General features: G+C 51.9%; 1 protein-coding gene across 2 annotated transcripts; it reads left to right on the plus strand.

The window, feature by feature from the left end:
* Positions 1-2949: 2949 nt before the first annotated feature.
* On the plus strand, positions 2950-17783 carry Itih3 (inter-alpha-trypsin inhibitor heavy chain 3). 2 transcript variants are annotated; one of them, XM_028891287.2, is made up of 22 exons: positions 2955-3091; positions 3720-3740; positions 4241-4407; positions 4499-4603; positions 4822-4984; positions 5509-5622; positions 6564-6689; positions 6887-7003; positions 7450-7618; positions 8153-8278; positions 8525-8706; positions 10072-10257; positions 10421-10560; positions 11519-11673; positions 12330-12332; positions 13184-13216; positions 13516-13551; positions 13691-13804; positions 14268-14472; positions 16490-16662; positions 16857-16968; positions 17545-17783. In XM_028891287.2, the coding sequence occupies exons 1-22, from the start codon at positions 2999-3001 to the stop codon at positions 17672-17674; spliced, it is 2670 nt and encodes an 889-aa protein (XP_028747120.2). In that variant the 5' UTR covers positions 2955-2998; the 3' UTR covers positions 17675-17783. The 2 variants fall into 2 exon arrangements, with proteins under 2 accessions (XP_037064649.1, XP_028747120.2); XM_037208754.1 differs by lacking the exon at positions 12330-12332 and having other exon boundaries at positions 2950-3091.
* The last annotated feature ends 5426 nt before the right edge of the window (positions 17784-23209 follow it).

Raw genomic sequence — 23209 nt, forward strand, 5'->3', positions numbered from 1 at the left:
GGGAGGCACATCAATCCTGAGTCTGTTCCTGTGTAGTCTGTAGACACACACACACACACACACACACACACACACACACACACACACACCGCTTTACCTCCTATAAAGGCCCTGCCCCATTGCTAGTTGGGGTCTCTCCTGCTCAGCTTCTGCATCAGATGGACCGAGAGGCCCAAGTTAACTCGCAACAATAAAAAGACTCTTTGCTTTTGCATCGGATTTGGTCTCTTGGTGGTCTTTGGGGGAACTGTGGGTACAACACCTGAGAGCTCTACATCCTGATCCATAGGCAGCAAGTAGAGAGAGGGAGAGACACTGGACCTGGTGTGGGCCTTTAAACATCAAAGTCCAGAGGCTCAGACCAGCTGAGCCCCTGAGAAATTATACTCCCCAACCCACTGATCCGCCTTCAGGCTGTGTCATGTGCTCCAGGTTTCTAGCTTTTGGGAGCTGCCACCAAAGCTGGAGTGGGTGTTGGTGATACAACTGTCTTTGAGTCATTTCTGCTCCTGTAAGTGACCCTAATAAAACTCATTGGTTCACCAAGTTGGACTTCAGTAGTATTCTTTCTTTGGTGAGTAGATTGTGTGTGTGTGTGTGTGTGTGTGTGTGTGTGTGTGTGTGTGTGTGTGTGTTGTATCTTCTCAGGAAAAGTCTGTCACACACAGTTTCTGTGATAAAATACTCTAACAAAAGCAACGTAAGGCAGAAAGGGTTTATTTTAGCTCACAACTCAAAGAGACACAGTCCAGAGTCAGGGGAGGTGTGCAGGCAGGAGGAGGAGCTGCCTGGCCATGTCGCACCCTGGGTCAGGAAGCAGTGAGCAGTCATCTCTGTGCTCAGCTTATTTTCTTTTAATTCAGCTCAGGATCCCAGCCCATGGAATAGTATGTCCCCATCTAATGTGGGTCTTCCCACCTCAACTAACCTGATCTAGATAATCCTTAACAAGTACCCTAAGAGGCTTGTCTCTTCAATGTCTCTAAATCTTTTCAGGCTCACAGTATTAGCCATCATGGATGCTGAGCTCAAAGGCTACCCGGGTTGGGGAACCCAGAGTCCTTCAACAGCAAGTGGGGGTCACTGGAGGCTGAGAGATCAATTTACCTCCAAAGGCATTCTGGGAAAGCAGGACTGCCAACTAGCTGGGTCAGCCTGCCCGTCCTGAGGAATGGGCAGTGGATATGCCTAGAAATCTAATGGAGCCTGTATAATTTTATGTTGCATGATTCTGGTTTTCTCCAGATCCTTGGCTGTCCTTCTTAAGCAGCTGTACAATTCCCATTTTGAGTTGTCATTTCCCCAACTCTGGGTGTCCAGGGAGGAGGCAGTGGTTCAAATGAGAGTCAGGAGAAGGCTCCACAGGCAGCTGTGGGTGCTGAGGAGGAGCCACTGAGAAAAAGGTTCACTTCAACCCCAACCCCTAGTGGCTAGCAGGTGCTGAAAATGGCCATGTGACTGAGATATCCCCAGAGCCTTTCTGTAACTTATTCTACCTCTCCGTTTCTGCTTCCAGCCATCTCTCTCTGTCACCAGAGCTCTGCACATCTGGTAGTCAGGCCCAGAGCTTTTGGTGGAGGACACAGCATCATCCATAAGGTAGCTGGCCTCAGCCCAGGTAGACAAGGGTCTACTCTACTCAGCACATGCAGGGTGCTCAGAGAAATCATGGCATGATGGGCATGAGGCATGTGTCCCAAAGAGGCCAGGGGCTGGCAGGACCCTGATGTGGCTCAGGAGGTCTCAGCCCTCATGTAGAAAGACTGCTATTTTCTGAAGTGCCAAGACCCTGGCAGGGTCTTGGGGGCATAGAGTGAGCATAACAAGGCCTGTCCTGTCCAAAAAGGGACATTGAGACCTGATCACACAAAGCTCAACATACGGTAACAGGATGGACTCCCAGAGAGCCTGCTGGGGTTGGGAAAATGGCTCAGTGCTTAACAACTTGTATTGCAGCCAAGTGGTGGTGGTTGTGGTGGCCGCGGCAGTGGCGGCGGTGCACGCCTTTAATCCCAGCACTCGGGAGGCAGAGCCAGGTGGATCTCAGTGAGTTCGAGGCCAGCCTGGTCTACAAAGAGAGTTCCAGGACAGCCAGGACTGTTACACAGAGAAACCCTGTCTCAAAAAAAAAAAAAAGAACTTGTACTGAGTCTATCTCCCAGCACCCAAGTCAGGACTGGGCACCTATACCCATGTGCACATACCCCCATGTAGATAAATGGACACATACACATAATTAAAATAAAATGTATCTTTAAAAACAAAATACACCATCATGCTGTGAATGGCCACATGACTAGGACTTGATGATAGTCTGAGAGCCATGCAGAGCTGATTTTTTTTTTTTTTATTATTAAAAGCACCTTTTGTCTACTAAGGAAGAGGGAGCCAAGGCCCTTGGACAGGCAGAGGGAGGGGATGATACTTGCCGTAGAAGACGCCATTGGGGGAGAATAAACTCAGAAAAACAATTTGGAGCCAGACCCAGAGAGAGCGAGGTCACAGGGCTCAGGGTCTGTTCAGTTCATGGGTCCCTGGCAGCCACATCAGGTAATGAAGTGACGGTCTCAGCCATGGGGGGTCCAGCTGGAGAGTGGCTGCCTTGGGAGGGCTGGAGCTGGGATCCAGGCCCAGACTAGGGGCGATGTGGGTGGTAAGGACAAAAGCATCGAGCCCTAGATGTGGAGATGCCAGCTTTTCCACATGCAGCTCACGGCATCTTCATCATCCACCCCCAGGAGGCCAGGGGTCACTTGCTTCACACAGCGTCTGCTTTCCCGACAGCCGCCAGACTCCAGAATATAGGGAGTGAAGCCCCAACACTGTTTACTGTACCCATTGGGTACAGTCACACCGGGTGGTTACCCCACCCACCCCCAGTTCCCGGAGCCGCTGTGTGCCTCCGCGACTCTGGCCCATGCTGCAGGTCATTGACCCTGCACGGAAAACACTGGGCTGGCGTATAAAAGGAGAGCAGGTCAAGCCTGTGCACTCAGCAATGGTGACTATGTGGTGGCCCTGCCTTGTCTTGGCCCTGCTCTCTGGCTTGGAGACCTCCGGCTTCCAGAGAAGCCCCCTCCGGCTGCTAGGGGTGAGTCTAACTTCCTATTTGCTATCAGAACTTTGAGGTTCAAATAGGCAGAAAAGTCCATCCAAGTCCCCTGAGCTTGGAGGGGGGGGGGCAAGAGGCTGAGGACTGAACATTGTGTTACTGGGATAATGCTGGACTCTAGAGAACGGAGCTACAGATGGGACTGATGAACTAGCTTGCTGTTTAACCCAGAGCAGAGCTTTTCAAACTCCCAGGCCTCAGTTCCCCACCTGTCAGAGAGATGATGAATTGTGAACATCTCACTGCGGCCTTCGAAGGCCCGCCTTAGACAGGTGCAGAGGCCTCTACAAAATGCTAATTGAGCCTGATGAGTGGGTGGGTGTTCTGGGAAGCTAACTAGAGGGACCAGGGGCCAGGGAGGACAGACTGAGAGGCGGAATGAGTTGGGGGGTCCGAGCACGAGACAGTATAGGGTCAGTTCTATCGTCTCCTCCACAGGGGACCTGCTGACATACCCCTTTCTCCATCTATTCATAGTCCCTCTTTAACACGTGGCCTGGAGGGACCTGTGTGTGTCTCTAAGACTTGGCCCTAGCCCAGAACCTGCTCCCAGGCCATTGGGAGCCTCATGCTCGTCCTGACCCCTGTTTAATCTTTCTATTTACAGAAACGGAGCCTCCGGGAAGGGGTAAGAACTTCCAGTACGATACAGACTGGGTAGGGAGGGCAGAATGGAGCAGTTTCTCACTTGCTGAAGGTACAGATCATAATGGCAGCACTCCCCCCCCCCCCCCCGGAGCCAGAAAACAGTCCACTGCCCCATGCCGGCAGAGCCTCGTGCGATACAAGACCCGTACGGAGAGGCAGGGCTCTTCAAGGGGAATCTAGGACCATGCAAAGGGGAGCCCTGGGAAGGCTTCCCTTGGGGGAGGGGCTGGGCTCTTACAAGATCTCACCGGCTGTGTGCCCGTCTGGAGGCAGGACGTAAGCACTGTGGTAGTCAACTGAATGTGGGACAAAGGACACTGTCCAGACGTCCAGTGTGGATGACTGGGAGAACTAAGGGACCCAGGACTTCAGAGCCCACACGGGAGCATTTGGAAGGGAAGCAGCCAGGCTGATGACCAGGTTTCCCAGGGTGCATTCTGGCTGGTCACCCCCAGTGATTCTTGCCCACCTCTCCCACAGGTGGTTGATGGCATTGAGGTCTACAGTACCAAGATCAGCTGCAAGGTGACCTCCCGCTTTGCTCACAATGTCGTCACCACGAGGGCTGTCAATCGTGCAGACAACGCCAAGGAAGTCTCCTTCGATGTGGAACTGCCCAAGACAGCCTTCATTACCAACTTCACCTTGTGGGTGTCACCGGAGCCGCTGGCTCTATCTCCTGAGGGGCATTTGGCCTGGTGTGACGGTCCCTTCCCCTAAACTCTCTGTTATCTGTAGGACCATTGATGGTGTCACCTACCCTGGGACCATCAAGGAGAAAGAAGTTGCCCAGAAGCAGTATGAAAAGGCTGTGTCCCAGGGCAAGACAGCTGGTTTGGTCAAGTAAGTGTGGACCTTGGGCCTTGAGAGAGGCGAACAACAGTTGTGATCATTGTTGTAGCAAACTGTGTGTACCCCCCCCCCAGCATCCCTTTTAGAGCAAATGAGGTTTAGAACAGGTAAGGAGGTCTCTCACCTAAGAGCTGAGACTTGAACCCAGGGCCGAGGAAGGATGGGTTCCTGAAGTCTTTTCGCTAAGTGCTGTCTTGCACCCTACCCAGGGCCTCTGGGAGGAAACTGGAGAAGTTCACAGTGTCCGTCAACGTGGCTGCCGGCAGCAAGGTCACCTTTGAGCTAACCTATGAAGAGCTGCTCAAGAGGCACAAGGGCAAATACGAGATGTACATTAAGGTCCAGCCCAAGCAACTGGTCAGACACTTTGAGGTAAGCAGCCATGCCTGCAGCCCCTGCACGGAACCACAGAGAGCCTGGCCGGGGAAGGGCAGTGGATGCAGGCCGGAGAAGGAGGGGCAAATCTCAGAGCAGAGCCAAGGATGCATCTCCAAGTCCTGGCCCCTGTACTTGGCCAAGGGGAGTTGGAAAAAGCACAATGGTTTTCCTTCTCCAGCAACTGGGGGCCCAGGGGAGGAGGCTTTAGCGCTGGGGCCCTTGAGGACTGCACCACGAAGAGCTTCTGGAACCCTTGCAACTGGTCCATTTCACCTCCATCAAGGCTAAAAGGAAAAGCAAGTTCCGTGTTTGTGGAACTTGGGATCAATGGCAGACAGACGATGGAAATGCTTTGCTCTGCCAGACCCTTCTAGCAGTTCCTGTGGTCACTTTCCTAGTAGCCCTCACTATTGTCTTGAAGGTCCCTGTATCGTCACAGACCCACGTCATTCCCCTTGGCTGTGTCCTAGACCTCTGTGTCTTCCCAGTATGCCATCTCCTTCCTTTGGCCATTTCAGATTGATGCACACATCTTCGAGCCGCAGGGCATCAGCATGCTGGATGCTGAGGCCTCGTTCATCACTAATGACCTCCTGGGAAGTGCCCTCACCAAGTCCTTCTCAGGGAAAAAGGTGGCGTAGATACCCCTGGGGCCTGGGGTGTGTGTGTGTGGGGTGTGTGTAGAACATCAGCCTGGACCTTGCTGATTTCAGCACGGTGGGGGTTATCTGTTTGTGATGCTATCTGTCTCAGTCAACTGGGTCATCAGGGAGGATACCGGAGGCTGGGGTCTGATGCTGACCTGCTAGAAGATTTGGGGTCTCAGCTCTACCAGGACAAAGTGGGAAGGGAAGCCATTTATAAAGCCCAGATCCATTCTACCTTGGCAAATGGATAGGAAATGGGATGCAGATCCAGAAACTAAGGCTAGTTTTGCTGACTCCACATTCAGGGGTAAAGGATTAAAGAGAATGCCATTCTTGGTGCTGGGCAGTTGGCTCCAGCCATGGAGCCCCCCAGCTATTCCAGGGCGGGATCTCAGTGCTGATGGGAAGTGGATGAGAAAATATAAACATCAAGTCTCAGTCACCTGGGCTCTCCAGAGAGACTTTCAAAGAGCTTACGTTCAAGAGAGCTGCTGGCTTCTGGGGGTGTTGTCCTAGCCTCCTTCACTCCAACACTCTCTTCCTCGCTCTCATCCTTCTCCCCCTCCTTTGGGTGCCAACCCCAATGTACAAAACCACTCAACACAAAGTTCTCTCATATGGGGCAACACTCGGATGCCCAAGTAACTTCTGGTGCTGAGCTAAAGGGTTAAGGATGAGGCCGCCAAAAGAGAGAGGAAAGGCTATATGAAAATGGCAACCCCCCCCCCACCGCCCTGGGCAGGTTCTGATCACCCAGGGAGGGAGGAATTCAGAAAGGTGGGGTCTGGGAGCAGCTTCATCCGTGGGGAACTGGCATCTGATTCATGCCAAGCCCTCACCTCTATGTTGTCGGAGGGTTTTGCCCCCTGTCTGCCAGTGGGAAGCCTTGGCCAAGATGAGCGAGGCTCTTCCCTCCTCCTCCCCAGGGCCACGTGTCTTTCAAGCCCAGCTTAGACCAACAGCGCTCATGCCCGACGTGTACAGACTCCCTCCTCAACGGGGACTTCACCATCGTCTATGACGTGAACAGAGAGTCTCCAGGCAACGTGCAGGTACAGGTCCATGGCTCCACCAGGCTTGCTCACCCATCATCGTCCTGGGGGGCTGCAGCTGCATCCCTCTCCTCCATCTTTAGCACCTCCTGGTCCTTTGCACCTTCTGGAGAGTGGAAATGGGACACCTTTCCCCCAGTGACAAACTTCTGCACTGTTAATGGGTACTGGCCTCCATCTCTCTCCCACCTTGGCAGGTCGTCAATGGCTACTTTGTGCACTTCTTCGCACCTCAAGGCCTCCCAGTGGTGCCTAAGAACATAGTCTTTGTGATTGATATCAGCGGCTCCATGGCTGGTCGGAAAATCCATCAGGTTTGCCCCCACTGGACCCCCTCCCAGCATCCAAGGCAGCACTAGGGTATAGAAATTCGATGAGGAAGTTTTTTGTTTGCTTGTTTGTTGTTGTTTTGGTTTTTTTTTGGGGGGGGGTGTTGTTTTGTTTTTGGTTTTTTCGAGACAGGTTTCTCTGTGTAACAGCTCTGCCTGTCTGGAACTCACTCTGTAGATGAGGCTGGGAGATTCTTTTTTTTTTTTTTTTCCTTAAGTGGGACAATGCTAGTATTTCTGGTGGAAAAGGAGGAATGAGACAGAATGCAAGACTACTCCAAGCCTTTACACACTTTCCCAGGGAGCTGGGGGGCCTTGGGCAATGCTTACTCATAAAGACAGTAGGAGCCCAGCAGTCAGGCTGGGAGGCAACCTTTCTCACTTCTGCCTCATGTCTCAGCTTTGTGGTCTGTTTCCCTCCTTTCCCCTAGACCAGAGACGCCCTTCTCAAAATCCTGGATGACATGAAAGAAGATGACTATCTGAATTTCATTTTGTTCAGCACCGGTGTAACCACCTGGAAAGACAGCCTAGTTCAGGCTACCCCTGCAAACCTTGAAGAGGCCAGGATGTTTGTGAAGAACATTCGTGATGAAGGAAGTAAGTTGGCGCAGTTGAGTATTCTACCCATTCCTTTTCCTGCATCAGTAGCCCATCTCTGGCATGCTTCTCCCTTGGGGAAGACCTCAGGCTTGAAAACAAGACATCAGGGCTGACTTCTGTGTAGCCTAGGGAGACCCATTCTTAGCATTTCTAACCATGATCCTGGTGCTCACAAGTCTCAGCATGGTAGGGCAACAGAGAACCCTTCTTGACCATGTTTCCTATGGAAACCATACATGATGTCTATATCACTTTCTTTCCACTCCTGGTGACTCCACCTGACTGATTGCCAAATTACTATAATCATCACATGCCTAGAACCTCTCAGCACCCCTTTGATGACTGTGTGAAAGCCTACACTATTCATCCACTATGCCAATGTTTACTGAGTATGTCTGTGTAGGGCTGGCACAGTCCGTGGTACAAGAGCAGGGTCTACTGTCCCATTCTCCTTCGCTTCAATAGCCTTGTACACTGGCACCCTAAGGACACCCCCCACCCCAGTGGTTCTGTCTTTCTGTCTGTATACAGTGACCAACATTAATGATGGGCTGCTGAGGGGCGTCCATATGCTGAAAGATGCCCGGGAGCGGCACCTTGTCCCAGAGAGGAGCACCTCCATCCTCATCATGTTGACAGACGGAGATGCCAATACTGGTGAGGGAGAGGGAGGTTTGAACCCAAAGTGCCTGCCTGCCTGCCTGCCTTCGTGACTCTGTAGTTGGCTCACTACAAGACCCTAGACATCTTTTCCTAGGGTCCCCTAGTATCCTGTGAGCCCCTCAAAGGCAGGTACATGCCTCTCCCTACCAAGGCTCCCTACCAGCTATGCATGTGAAGAGTCAGATCTCCCCAGACAGAGCTGGTATAAATGGTTCCCAGAATGAACAGCATTGTCTGTAGGTGAGAGCAGACCTCAAAAGATCCAGGAGAATGTCCGGAATGCCATCGGGGGCAAGTTCCCTTTGTATAACCTGGGCTTTGGCAACAACCTGAATTACAATTTCCTGGAGACTATGGCCCTGGAGAATAATGGGCTTGCCCGGCGCATTTATGAAGATTCTGATGCCAACTTACAGCTGCAGGTATGTTTTGCCTTGCACACTATTTCTCAGGCCACTGTTTCCACCATGTGACAACTTTCCATTGCAATCTGCCTCTGGCTGCCTCTTGTTCTAATCTCCATAAAACAGAGCTGCTTCCTCTGCAGGCCTGGCAGATCAAACATAAGACATTCAGCTAACTGTATACATCTCATAAGAAATGAGTAACTTTTATGTGAATATGCCCCAATATCGCACAGAACTATAGTTTACTGAGTCTGTCATAAAAAGTATATGACCACTGATGAGGTGGCTTAAATGATAGAAACACTTGTCTCACTGCCTTAGAGGCTACAAGTATGAGATCAAGGTCACAGGGGGGTTGGTTCCCTCTGAGGGAGAGGTCTGTATAGGGCTCCATTCTTCTTCTTCTTCTTCTTCTTCTTCTTCTTCTTCTTCTTCTTCTTCTTCTTCTTCTCCTCCTCCTCCTCCTCCTCCTCCTCCTCCTCCTCCTCTTCCTCCTCCTCCTCCTCCTCCTCCTCCTCCTTCTTCTTTAGGAGCATTGGGATTTTGCCTGTATGTATGTCCTTGTGAGAGTGTCAGACCTCCTGAAACTGAGGTTACAGACAGTTGTGAGCTGCCATGTGGGTGCTGGGAATTGAACCCAGGTCCTCTGGAAGAGCAGTCAGTGCTCTTAACTGCTGAGCTGTCTCTTCAGCCCTTAGGCCTCCATTCTTAACTTGCCACAGTCCTCTTCTCCCTGGGCCTTCCCACACATTCCTTTATTGTGTGTCTGCATCCAATTTCCTCTTTTTATGAGGACACAAGGCGTATTGGATTAGGGCCCAACTTCATGACATCACTGGATTATCTTTGTAAAGATTTTACCTCCAAATAAGGTTGCAGTCTGAGGGTTAGGACAGCCAAAGGGCTTTGGGAATGCAGTACCAATTTGACCCATAACAGACCTTTGTAATACTAAAATAATATTTGAAAATATCTGCTAGCCAAATGTAACTGCGTGTCTCACTGTTCCCTCTGAAGCTGGCCACCTCCCTCAGGTGGTTGGCCGCACCCTCACTTGTAGGGGACCCCAGGCTTTCTTCCCCTCTGGCACACATCACTGTTTCTGGCTATTATTTCTTTATTCAAAGTTCTGTGCCCAGAATCCTGTCCTTTGCTCCTGTTCTCTCTCGTCTTTAAGAGCGGGAGGACAGGGAGGGCCCCCTTAGACTCCAGAGCACAGTCAGGGCCACTTAGAAGCAAAGACCAGAGGAAAGGATTGGCTCAGCCCTTGGGGACTAAATGTCACCTTGCAGCATCTGTGGGATGGACCTATCCCAGGCTTCTCCATGTCTACCCTGGGGCAGGGAGGTCTGAGATGCTGAGTCCTGATCTGACTTACAGGGCTTCTATGAGGAGGTGGCTAACCCACTGCTGACGAACGTGGAGGTGGAGTATCCCGAGAACGCCATCCTGGACCTCACCAAAAACAATTACCCCCACTTCTACGACGGCTCTGAGATTGTTGTAGCCGGACGCCTAGTGGACAGCGACATGAACAACTTTAAAGCAGAAGTGAAGGGCCATGGGGTGAGTGGGAACTGATGCCTGGGGCGTGCTGGGAGTGAAGGGTCAGCAGTGATGGACCCCAGCTTTCTTGCTGGTGGCCCAGGAGTGGCATCTGCCGAGCTTGGCCCACATGACTCCATGATCCAGCTCTCAAGTCCCTTCCTTGCTCCTCTTCCCTCCCTAGGCCTTGGATGACCTGACCTTCACAAAGGAAGTGGACATGAAGGAAATGGACGCAGCTCTGAAGGAGCAAGGCTACATTTTTGGGAACTACATTGAGCGGCTCTGGGCTTACCTCACTATAGAGCAGTTACTGGAGAGACGGTGAGTCGGCCGACCCTCGCCTTGAGGAACGCCCAGCTCTAGCACCCACCACAGCTCTGGCTGTGTTCCGGCAGGGCCAGAGGAGTAAGACAGCCACACACTGAGGAAGGACATTCCCATGAGCATCCTTGCTGCTCTGTCCTCTTCTTGGTCCAGAATAAGAAAAAAAGTCTCCTTGTGTCTTACCCCTGCTCACCATTTCAAGCAGGCAAGCTCGGCCAAGGGCAGAGGCCTGAGGGTGCCTCTGGAGCAGGGGAGACCTCAGCTCTCGCTCTCCCCATCAGCACCACACAGTGACCTGGCAGGTGGGGTGGGTCATGATGAGTGACAAGCCCAATACCACTCCAAAGGGTGGAGCTGGGCATCTTGAGAGGGCAATGAGAGGTTTTTTTTGTTGTTTTTTTTTTTGTTGTTGTTTGTTTGTTTGTTTTTGGTTTTTCGAGACAGGGTTTCTCTGTGTAGCTTTGTGCCTTTCCTGGAACTCACTTTGTAGACCAGGCTGGCCTCGAACTCACAGAGATCCGCCTGCCTCTGCTTCCCGAGTGCTGGGATTAAAGGCGTGCGCCACACCACCCAGCAACGAGAGCATTTCTTTAGGAAGAACAAAGCTATAAAGTCCCAGCAAATTTGGCACAGGCCAAGTGCCGGCCATACAGCTACTATCATAAGCGATTATAACAGTAGCCACCCCAAGTCCCTTGCATTTTATGGGTGGAAAAACCGACTCCTAGAGAGGAAATGGTTTGTCCATATGCTTCGAGGAGCGAGCTGGTGAACTGGTATTTTTCCCGCAATGAGCTCCACTGAGCAGGACCAACAATGTAGGCAGTATGAGAGTATGTGGTGGGGGTTGTTCTTGAGCCGTCCCTGGAGATTCTGGTCTGGTTGGGGAATGACGTGTGAAAGGAAGCAGGACGTCACGTCCTGGGCTGACTCTCTGAACTGTTCCTCCTCATAGCAAGAATGCCTTCGGGGAAGAGAAGGAGAACCTCACAGCCCAGGCGCTGGAGCTGTCCCTCAAGTATCACTTTGTGACTCCACTGACCTCCATGGTGGTGACCAAGCCTGAGGACAACGAGGACCAGACATCCATTGCAGACAAGCCTGGGGAAGGTGGGCACAGGGAGAGGAGGCCAGAGTCTAGCATCCCCCTCTTCTAAGACCCTGTGCCCTAGAATTGCAGCAGAGGACCTGGCTAGGCTGGAGACCCCAGAGCTTATGAAGGGGGGGGGCAGGTTTAAAAGCATCTGAAGGGCAAGAGAGAAGCGGTCAGCAGAGGCATGGGGTGTGGTCCAGGCAGAGTCTCTAAGTCTCTCAAGGGATGTAAGCCAAGAGAGCGCACCGTCTCGGGCCATGTCAAGGGAAGGACTCCAGCTACAGCCCAGAAGGGTTCAGTTAGACAAAAGGTACTTCATTATACCTGGAGCAGACTACCAGGGACCTGGGATCTGTGAGGAAAAGAGGCCCTCAGAGCTAGAAGCTGAGACCAAACATCTTCAACAGGACCCCAGACTGTACTCACCAGAGGACCCCCAAATGTGTATAGCAACTTCATGGGGAGCCTGGCACTGAGAGGCATGGGAGTCAAAGACCTCTTTTGGCACAGCCCCTGTTTTCTAGGAGTTCTTGGTTCCAGGGAACCCTAGAGGGCAAAGCTAGCTCTAAGCCAGGCCATGGACCATTCTCACTGGTTTCAATGGCCCTGGTCAGCGGTCTATGTCTAATGCATCTTTCTTCCCCTTCCTTCCCTCACTGTGCCTGCACATTAGAAGGTAAGCTTCACGGGATGGAGGGAGGGGAAGAGGAGGGGAGAGAGGGAGGGAGATAGACGGAGAGACCTTTCAGCCTCACTCCTTAGAATCTCATTTGGCTTCCCTATCTCAAGATGGGCCAATCAGTGACAGTGTCCTCTTATCTGCAAAAATGAGCAACTGTGATGCACTTGTACATGGCCCCCAGCAACCCTCACAGGAGTCCTTTACAATTCTCATTTTGGAGTGAGAGCCCAAGACCCAGAGAGGACCCAGGCAGTAGCTGATCTGGGACATAGGTCTAGGCAGCTTGGGCCCAGTGCCCTGCTGATAGTCTCTGGGAACCAGGGCACTCCACATTTCTCTCACGGTAAAATGAGAACATTGTACCCCACCAGCCCACCAACACTGGGCAAGACTCAGCCCCTGCCAAGCTGCCCGCCTGCGTCTCTAAAGAGCAGAAGTCCTTTAAGCCACCATTTCCCCTCAGAGAAGCCCTGTTAGATGCAACTGTGGCACATATGTGTTAGCAGCTGCCAACCACGAAGGACGGACACAATAGGATGGGTCTCACCCTATTCCATCTAGGGACCAAAGAGTTCAAGACAGAGGTCTGTGAACATTGCTTACAACGGGGAGGCTGATGACTCGATAGATTCGAATTTCAGCCACATCAAAATATGCTCCTAGCATTAAAATGACACACTCATCCTACCAACAGCCCTGTAAAGGGATCGCCTAGGCACGTTTGCCAATGTGAAGGCCCCAGTGGGGACCAGCAGCCTCCAGGCTGAGGGAAAACACAAGGTGGCGGAGGGTGGGGGAGAAAGCCCTTACCTGTTGCTCATGACTGCCCTTTGCCATTTTACTAGCCACCTCTGTGACCCCATCCATGGCCTACTTGAGTGAGTAAATGATGCTTGCCACCACCAGCCCTGCCCACCGCTAAGAGCTTCCCTACACTGTTCCCTTTGGTAGTGGTTCCAAATCAACCTCTGTCACAGGCAGATTGACCATGTGTCCTGGGGAGGCTAAATGCTGGTGGAGGGGACAGAGGAATGAAATTATCACGGGGCAGCGCGTGGCGGGGGTGGGGGGGGGTGTTCAAAATGGGAGAGGCATAATAAGCCAGACTATGAGTGGAGGTCCCAGATCTCTCCAGGACAGCTTGCTGCATTCAATCTGGTCTCTGTTTGCTCCATAGCCCAACAACCGTCTTTTCCAAACCCCTACTATTATGGTGAGTTCCTTGGCTCCTCCCTGGTCAAGGTGCAGGGTTATGGGTGCGTTGCTCCCGCCCACAGGGCGGATTGGCCTGGGAAGGCCTGTGGCCCAGGGAAAGGCCCTGGGAGCCAGCTCATTCTCTGATGTGCCCTTAGTGGATGGGGACCCGCACTTCATCATCCACGTCCCAGGAAAAAATGACACTATCTGCTTCAACATTGACGAGAAGCCTGGCACCGTGCTGCGCCTTATTCAGGACCCAGTCACAGGTAGGTGCGCCTACAGGCTGGGGTTCTCTCTGTCGGGATCTGAGGGCCCAGGTGAGTTCATGGACCGGGTCCTCCTCACTCTGCCTGGTAAGCATCCATCTTCGTGTGCAGAGCACTCTGCATAAGGGAGGTGGAGCTACCGAAGAGCCAGACTCAGTACTCAGTACTACTAGAGAGAGAAGGAGACCTGGGCAGCCTGCCCCTGAGGGTGGTACCATACTATATACGGGGTTTTCCTCTCACAACACTCTCTGACCCGGGAAGGAGGGAAGACCCACCATGTCCCAGCATGCCCCAGGCCCGAGCTTCTAGAACAGGATTTGTCTCTGACGCCCTAGTGTTTCTTTGGGGCCCCGCCTCTGCTTCCCCTCTGCATGCCTCACGGAAGGGGAAGACATCCCTGCAGGCCAGCATGGACCCGAGGACCTCACTAATCTGGCTTCTTGGCCCACCCCTCTGGCAGGCATCACCGTGACTGGACAGATCATCGGAGACAAGGGAAGTGGCCCTTCCTCCGGGACAGGGAAAACCTATTTTGGCAAACTGGGCATTACCAATGCTTGGATGGACTTCCGGATTGAGGTGACCACAGAGAAGATCATTCTGGGGAATGGGGAAGCACTGAGCACGTTCCGTTGGCTAGACACAGTCACAGTCACACAGACTGGGTGAGTTCTCTGCAGTAGCTCCAAGGGCAATCGCAGCCTGAGGAGATAGGGAAACAGTGGAAGGATTTGGACCAACTTCAGGACATTCACAGGAGTCACGGGAGAGACTGATGGCCTGAGTTCAGTTACCACAGGATGGCAACTGTGGGATAGGGCACCAATCCTTGGGACCCCTGACGGAGCCAGTTTGTAAATGGACCGCGTGCAGGACCCACTCTGAGGGAAGCCCTGGCCGGATGAAAGCATTATATGGAAGCCAGGTGTAGTGGTGGACACAGTCCGGCTGCTTGGGAGGCTAAGGTCAAAGGACAGCCTTGGCAACATAGCAGGACTCCATCTCTGAAATGTCATTTATTATGGTGTGTGCATGTGTGTGTGTGTGTGTGTGTGTGTGAGAGAGAGAGAGAGAGAGAGAGAGAGAGAGAGAGAGAGAGAGAACAACACATGTGGGTCAGTAAAAAGAGAACTTTATGGAGTCCGTTTTCTCCTCCTTTCTCATGAGTTATGTGGGTTCTGGGGGTTGAACTCAGTCCCTCAGGCTTGCACAGAAAGTCACCTTTATGCAATGAGCCATTTTACCAACCTTGCGAGGAACCCGTTTCCAAACGGAAAGGATGGCTGGGTATGATGGCAGACACATATAATCCCAGTACTTGGGAGGCAGAACCAGGATGATACCACAAGTTCCAGATCGGCATGGGTTACATGGGAAGTTCTAGGCTAGCATATGAACTCACAGAGACTGTAGCAACACATACAAGACCTGCACAGCTTCAAGCCAGATGAGGTCCAGCACTGAGAAGGGGAAGCGGACTCAAAGTCCCTCCCTCACCAAGAAGCTATCTGTAATTGGTGCCCAATGGCAAAGGAAGAATCCGTTTTCTCCGGTGCGTGTCACTGGGTACATCAACCACGCTCCAGGGCAGCCCCATGCCTGGGAGTAGTTAGCCATCCAAAACAGAATACACGTGTTGGTTTGGGTTTTGTGGCTCTTTTGTTTTGTCGTCTCTTAAGCATTTTTTTTTGTCTTATTGGTCTTTTGCTTGCTTCTGTTTTGATTTTTTTAAAGATTTATTTATTATGTATACAATATTCTGTCTGCATGTGTGACTGTAGACCAGAAGAGGGCGCCAGATCTCATTACAGGTGGTTGTGAGCCACCATGTGGTTGCTGGGAATTGAACTCAGGACCTCTGGAAGAGCAGCCAAGCGCTGAGTGTCTCTGGAGAGATGTGTTCTGACTTTTGTTTGTGTATTTATTTATATTTGGGGAGGGGGGGAGGAAAGGAAGGAGAGAATGTATAGTTGGGTGGGGAAGATCTGGAAGGAGTTGGGAAAGAGGAAATGTGATAAAAATATATTGTATGAGTATGAATTTTTTTTACTTAAAAATATAAAAATTAATTTAAAAATAAGCAGAAAAGAAAGGAGGGAGGGAAGGGAGGAGGAGAAGAAGGCATGAAGAGGAGGAGAGAGGAGGAGGAAGGAGGAGAAGAAGGCAGGAGGAGGAAAGGGAGGAGGAGGGAAGGGAGGAGGAGGGAAGGGAGGAGGAGGGAAGGGAGGAGGAGGGAAGGGAGGAGGAGGGAAGGGAGGAGGAGGAGGGAAGGATTAAGTAACATCAACAACAACCCCATTTGCATCTTCTCTTGCTGACCTTGCTAGTCCCAAAGCGTCTTAGCTTTTTCTGATTTTGGAATTTCCAGAGCTTAGTGGGCTGGGTACGAGTACTATCTCCCTGAGGCTCAGAGATCCTGCCAGGTTCACACAGAGCCTGAGCTGGGCCCAGGCCTCTGGGTTCCTAGGCCTCTTTCCGGCCCACAGAGGGGCCGAGGTCCACTCTGTTTAGGACATGGATGACGTATTTGTGGCAGCCTTATCCCAACTCTGAGGAGTGTTTGGTATCTGTGTGCCCTCAGGTGACCTGTGCTTGGCCGGTCTTGCTGAAATGCCCTTGACTCTGATGGCTAGTACCATGGCCAGTAGGTCTCACTGCCTCTACCCTCCTCTTCTCTCCTAGGCTGTCTGTAACAATCAACAGGAAGAAGAATATGGTGGTCTCCTTTGGAGACGGAGTTAACTTTGTGATCGTCCTACACCAGGTTTGGAAGAAACATCCGGTTCACCAGGACTTCCTAGGGTTCTACGTGGTGGACAGTCACCGGATGTCAGCACAGACACATGGGCTGCTGGGTATGCAATGCTCAGACTGCAGGCCTGCTCAGTCACAGGGAACTACCGGAAGTAGATGTACAAAGCCGTGTAGTCATGCTGTACCCGGTTCACAACATGCCCGCCCATTCAGCCTTTGCATCAATCCCAAAAGGCTGGAGGCTGTGTCACCATGGCAACAGGCAGAGGCTGACCGCTAATGTTTTCATTTCCAGGCCAATTCTTCCGCCCTTTTGACTTCGAAGTGTTTGACATCCGCCCAGGCTCTGACCCCACAAAGCCAGATGCCACAATGGTGGTGAAGAGCCACCGGCTGACTGTCACCAGGTGAGCGGGCATCCCTGACACCCTCACCCCACCCAGTACCGAGACAGGAGAGAGCCCTCTCCATGGCACCTTGCTTGGTGGGCCCTTGATTTTTGTGGGGAATCCTTATTCCTTTTTGAGGTCTTAGTGTTTTTAGACTCCTCCCAGTCAAGGAATAGATCAGAGATGGCCCCCTAGAAAAAAAAATCACATGACTTCATTCTTGACAAAAGATCTCTAGGCTCTTCGACTTCAAGCCAGCATGGTGGCGTATGCCGATAATCTCAGCCCTTAGGAGGTGGGCCAAGAAGACCAGGAGTTCAGGGTCCTTGGTTATATAGCAAGTTCAAGGCCAGCCTAGGCTAAGGAGACCCTGCCTTAAACATTGAAAAATCAAACAAACAAACAAACAAATCCCATCTCAGGGGTTAGTTGCAGGTCTCAGTGGCAGGACACTTACCTGGGACCTGTGAGGCCCTGGGTTCAATCCCAGCTCTGCAAAACCACTAAAAAAAGACTCTCCAGCTTCCCCCAACCTTGGGCCCTTGATGCTCACAACCACGTGGCTCACACTGTGCACCCTTTCTTTTTTCCCAGGGGCTCCCAGAAAGATTACAGGAAGGATACCAGTGTTGGCACGAAGGTCCTCTGCTGGTTCGTCCATAACAATGGAGAAGGGTTAATTGATGGTGTCCACACGGACTATATTGTCCCCAGCTTGTTCTGAGTAAACATACACCTGCTGCTGAAGGGGAAGGCCTGGATTGTCCGGAATGAGGGCCCAGAACGGGGCTTGTGGGAAGAGCCGGGACAATAAAGCCGAGCATGCAAACCAAGACAACTGTTAGTCTCTGAGTTCAGGAGCCACTACTTAAGAAGCAGGTGGCAGTAAGGAGGGGAGGAGGGTGTGGCCGTTAGGAGGGCAACTTCCCGGGGCTCTCAGTTGAGACAGGTGTGGGACAGAGTTGGTTGGCACGACACCTTGGGGAATCTACAGTTCATGCTGGGGCAAAGGACCTCTGAGGCATCAGGAGGGGCGGAGTGCAGTTTAGAATCCAGGGTTGTCTTAGGTCAGGGGTCAGGAGCCCCTCTCTTCTGTGACAACGGGGGGAAGGGTCTCTTTAGATGTGTGGTCTGAGAGTGTACAGCCCATCCTGGTGGGGCAGGCATGGTCGTTGGCAGTACTTGGTCACGGGTGGTAGGAGCTTGTGACCTGGCTTCCTCAGATCTCGGGAGCAGGAGCCGGAGCTGGAAGCAGGTCTGTCTGACCTAATTTATGGAGGCCTGCCCCCCAGTGACCACTTCCTCCAGCTAGGCCCCACCCCTTAAAGGTTCTCTGGCCTTCTCAAACAGTGCTACTCTCTGGTGGACTGAGTGTTCAAACACAGGAGCCTGTGGAGGACACTTCATATTTACACGGGGAACGTCCATTTTGGCCCACAGCTTCAGGGGACACTCGGTGGCTGCTTGGCTCTGACACTGTGGTAGCGTGGTGGCACCATACCTCATGGTGGGTGCCTGTGTCGGCAAAAGTCTGTTTACCTTATGGTAGCCCAGAAGGAAAATGAGAGAGCCAGGTATGGTGGGCCAGGCCTGTAAGCCCAGGGACTGGGAGTCAGAGGTAAGAGAACTGAGGTCAGCCCAGGCTACAGAGTGGTGCTGGCCAGCCTAGGCACATACAAGGCTCTATCTCAAAACAATGAAAAAGTTAAAATGTGGAGACCAGGAGGAGGAAGAGGGGCAACAGACGCAAACGGTGGCACATTCCTGTGATCTCAGCACTTGGGACGTAGGGGCAGGGCGATCAGGAGTTCAAGGCCAGCCTGGGCTCCATGAGATCCTGTTTCAGGGACAAAGGAGGGAAGGAGGGAGGGAGGGGAGGACGAGGGAGAGAGAGAGGGAGAGGGAGAGAGAGAGAGAGAGAGAGAGGGAGGGAGAGAGAGAGAGAGAGAATATGAATCTAGAGTTCTCTTCAAGGGCATGGGCCTTAGTGACCTAAGTTTCTCCCACTATGCTCAACCTTCTCAAGGTTCCATCACCTTCTATTAGGCCATAGGCTGGTGACCAGGATGTAAGCACATAGGTTTTTGGTGACATTCCAGATGTAAAACATAGCATCAGCTATCTACTCAGCTACCCAGCCACTCCTCCATCCATTCACTCACCTCCATCCATCCAGCCACTCATCCTTGGATTTAGCAGACAGGCATGGTGCTCTAGACCAGGGTCCCAGGCATAGAGCTTGTAACACAGTTCGTATTTTCACAGCTGCCAAAGTTCACCTTCAGTGGGGCCAGGCCTTGCTGGGACCCTCCAGTCACCTCGTGGTGGCCACTTTCTCTCTTCCAATGAACCTGGGGTGGGCTAGGGAGGAAGAGAGAGGTTCCTAGAGAGGGACTCGAAGGCATCTCCAGCCGGAGTGCTTGAACTCCTATGGAGCTTTGCAGATGCTTCCTCTACCTAAATCCCTACACTAGGACACCCCCCTCCGTGGCTCCGGGGACAAAAGGCGCTCTTCTATCCTCTCTACTTTCTGGGCATACATACATCAGGTGTTTCTCTTCATCATTTACTTTCCAGACACACAGGCTGCTTCTAACTGTCAGGTGATCCTGACATCCTGCCTGGGTCCTTTGCCTCCTCAGCTGTCTCTGACTGAGGGCCAAGGGATGCTGGGCAGAGGATCCTGGAGAAGGAAGCAGTGGGTAACCTCTAGATGGCCAATCAGAGGGCACACACAATAAGGCTAGTGTTAGGAATTAAATGGGGAGTATTTTGAATGCAGAGTGTGCGTGCGTGCGTGCGTGCGTGCGTGCGTGCGTGCGTGCGTGCGTGTGTGTGTGTGTGTGTGTGTGTGTGTGTGTGTGTAGATGGTGGCCTGTGGCTATGGGTCACAAGAATTGTCATACCTCTCACTACAGAGGACCCACAGACACTCTCTGCTGCTGGGGTCAGAGGATGACATTGCAGTGCTCACACTGGCCGGGAGTCATCATTACCACTCTAGAGAGAGGGCACAGGAGGGACATGGCCCTCAAACTGAAGGCCTTCCCCTGATCCAGGGTGAATGTGGGAAGAAGGCTGGAGAAATTACCCAGCCCAAATCCTGTCCCTCCCTCCAGATACAGGCACCTCCATGCAGGCTGCAACTGGGCAGGCTGTGTCCTCTGGCTCCTCCCACAGCACTCTGGCTCCCCTGTTCTTGCCAAGAGCCAGACATCAGCACAGAGGCCTTGCTTGCTCCAGGGGAAGGATGTGCTGCCTGGGTTGACCTGGTCCTTTCTCTCCCGGTCTGCAGGACCTTTCTTTCTCTTTCCCAGAATTCAGTGCATTGTCCCATCTCTAGGCCTCGGCTCCTGCTGCTCCCTCCACATGGGCATCCTGGCCCTGCTTCCTTCAAAACCACCTCTGGGAAGCCTTCCTGTCACACTCAGCTTTGTCCCCTCACGACACAATCAGAATCACTTGTGAAGGGCGTCTCCGTGGGGACTTGTTTAGGGTTGGTCAGCCGGTGAGTGGTTTTCTTCATTGGTTGAATCAAAGTGGGAAGACTCACCCTGGATGCATGATGTAGGCAACAGCATGTCTTGGGCTGGGCTCTGGGCTGAAAAGGAGAGCAGGAGGCAGGCAAGCCCTGGTGTGAAGGCATCAATTTATTGTTCTCTGCTCTATAGTGTGGAAGTGATGTTGAAAAAACCCATGCGAGCAGACAGTCATGCTAATTAAGCCAACTAAAAGAATGTAAGTCATTTAATCAGCCGAAGTCCAAGAGCGGGCTCATGCCTCAACATCTCTCGGTACTGAAACTCAGGGTATGGCGTTTTAAAAAACAAATAACCACAGTTACATCAGTGTTGGGGAGGGGGTGGTCAAAGCAACATCTCCCTTTTTGCAGAGCTTAGCAGTGCTTTTCAGACATCACATGACAATTACTTCTGATTTACACTTCCTCTTAGTTATGTTAACGTGTTAGCTTGTTCAAATATCAGTTATTCCGGTTAATACATCTGGACCATGGTCAGGGTCACAGACAGTCCCCAAAGTGTTGCCAAGGCAGATGTGGCTGTTGGATGTATGAGGGGGGTGGGGGTGGGGGTGGAAAGCTAAGACACAAAATAAAGCCAGAAAAAGATGACATCACCTTAGCCATTTCAGTGTGACTAGCCGAGTCTAGCACCTGCCACCTCAGCCTCCCCACAGTGAGGGATTTTGTGAGTCAAATCATCACGGACACCTTTACCCCTTAAGTTGCTTTATCAGAGTATTTTGTCACAGCAATGGGGGACGGAACTAAGACGGTGCCCGGTGTGATCACGGCCCTTGGTGGTGCAGCTCCTGCAGGTACTGGCGGCCGCCATAGGTGTGGCAGACACCACAGGTGTGGCAGACACCTCAGGTGTGGCAGACACCACAGGTGTGGCAGACACCACAGGTGTGGCAGCCGCCTACGACACCACAGCTGCCACACTCGGCAGCTCCTGGACCAGGCCCAGGAGGCTGTGTCCTAGAAAGGCGGACTTGCTGTGGGACTAGACCCAGGTAAGCCTGCCCAACCCAAGCCCCTGCCGTGGGCTGCTTTGGAGGAGAAACAGTGCAAGGTGAGTGTGTTCTTCCACATTGGGCAAGCCTGCCAGAAATTCACCCACTGGCCTGATGGCTCACTCTTACTGAAAGACTCGTCAGCCAGCACCTTCCATAGCTCAAGAGCTGGCACAGAATACTTTTCTGATGAAAAAACCTGGTTGGCTTCCCCCAGCAAGCAAGTGGGCTAGCTTGCTTTGTGTTTCATCCTGGCTGCCATGTTTAGAGCCAAGCTTTGTGCTCAGCTGCTTCTGCAGCTCCCTCTACTTTGGCGTCTGATCATACTGTCCTTCTCTTGCTCTAACACGAATACTCATGGTTTTATTCTCCTTTCAATATCTATCTGTAAGTCACAGATCATGCCCCCCCTTTTTTCCTAGAAGTAGGTAGAGTCCAGTTGTCCCTTGGTTTCTATAGAGAATTGGTTTCAAGACCCTCAAGGATACAAAAAAATCCATAGATGTTTAAGTTCCATATCTAAAACAGCGTAGTGTTCAATAGAGCCTGTTCGCATCCTCTTGACCTCTTTAAATCGTCTGCGAAGCTCTTCTAACAGCCAATACAGTGTTGTGCGAAGTCATCGTACTGTACTGTCCGAGGAATGGTACCAAGGAGAAATCCACATCTGCTCAGCACAGGCGCACCTTCTCTGGAGAAGTGTCAACCCATGGCTGGTTGAGTCCACAGATATGAAACTCTCATACAAAGGCTGTTTTTGTTTTGTTGTTGTTTGTTTGTATTTGTTTTTAAGGTGGGGTTTCTCTATGTAGCCCTGGCTGGCCTGGAACTTGCTATATAGAACAAACTGGCCTTGAACTCAAAGAGATCTGTCTGCCTCTGCCTGCCGAGTGCTGGGATTAAAGATGTGCACAGCCATGCCCTGCAGTATAATACAAACTTAAAAACATTTTGGGTAAAATCTCCAGGGTGCATGCTCAGGAGAGGAGGCTCTCAACAACATAAGACTTAAGAGAGCCCCATCACCCTCAGAGGAGAGGTTTCTGGAAGCAGCCCTTGCTTGCCTCTTGGGCCTAGGCCTCATCACTGCCTTCTTCCAGTGGTAGTGTTGTTATTGTTGTTGTTGTTGTTGTTGTTGTTTGGTTTTTTAACCAGGCATTGGGTAGATAGGTCTGTACCTGAACCTAGGTGTAAAGACCAAACTAAGGCAAACCCCATTGGGGACGGCCTCCAAAATGAGAAAGTCTGGGAGTTGGACTAGCGTGTGCGTGTGCGTGTAGGTATTTCCTCAGAAGGGAAACATTCTTCCCTGGAGGGGGGAGGGAGGAAGGAGGAGGGAGAAGAGAAAAGAAAAGGGAGACGGGAGGAAGGGAGAAGGGAGGAGGGGGAAGAGGGAGGAGGTGTAAGGGAGGAGGGAAGAGGGGGGCAAGGGAGGAGGGAGAAGGGATAAGAGAGGAGGGAGGAGTTCAAGATCCCCCTGGCTCTGCCTCCCGAGTGCTGGGATTAAAGGTGTGTGCCACCACCACCCGGTTTTTTTTTTTTTTTCTTTTCTTTTTTTTCTTTCTTCTATGTAGACCTTGCTAACTTGGAACTCCACATGCAGACTGGTCTGGCCCTGAACTGTTAGAGATCTGCCTGCCTCTGCCTCTGAGTATGGAGTTAAAGGTGGGTGCCATCACACCTGGCTCTTTCTCTTACTTTTGATTTTTTTTTTTTTTTTTTT

The sequence above is a fragment of the Peromyscus leucopus genome, chromosome 9, assembly GCF_004664715.2.
Source record: "Peromyscus leucopus breed LL Stock chromosome 9, UCI_PerLeu_2.1, whole genome shotgun sequence".
NCBI classification, from domain to species: Eukaryota; Metazoa; Chordata; class Mammalia; order Rodentia; family Cricetidae; genus Peromyscus; species Peromyscus leucopus.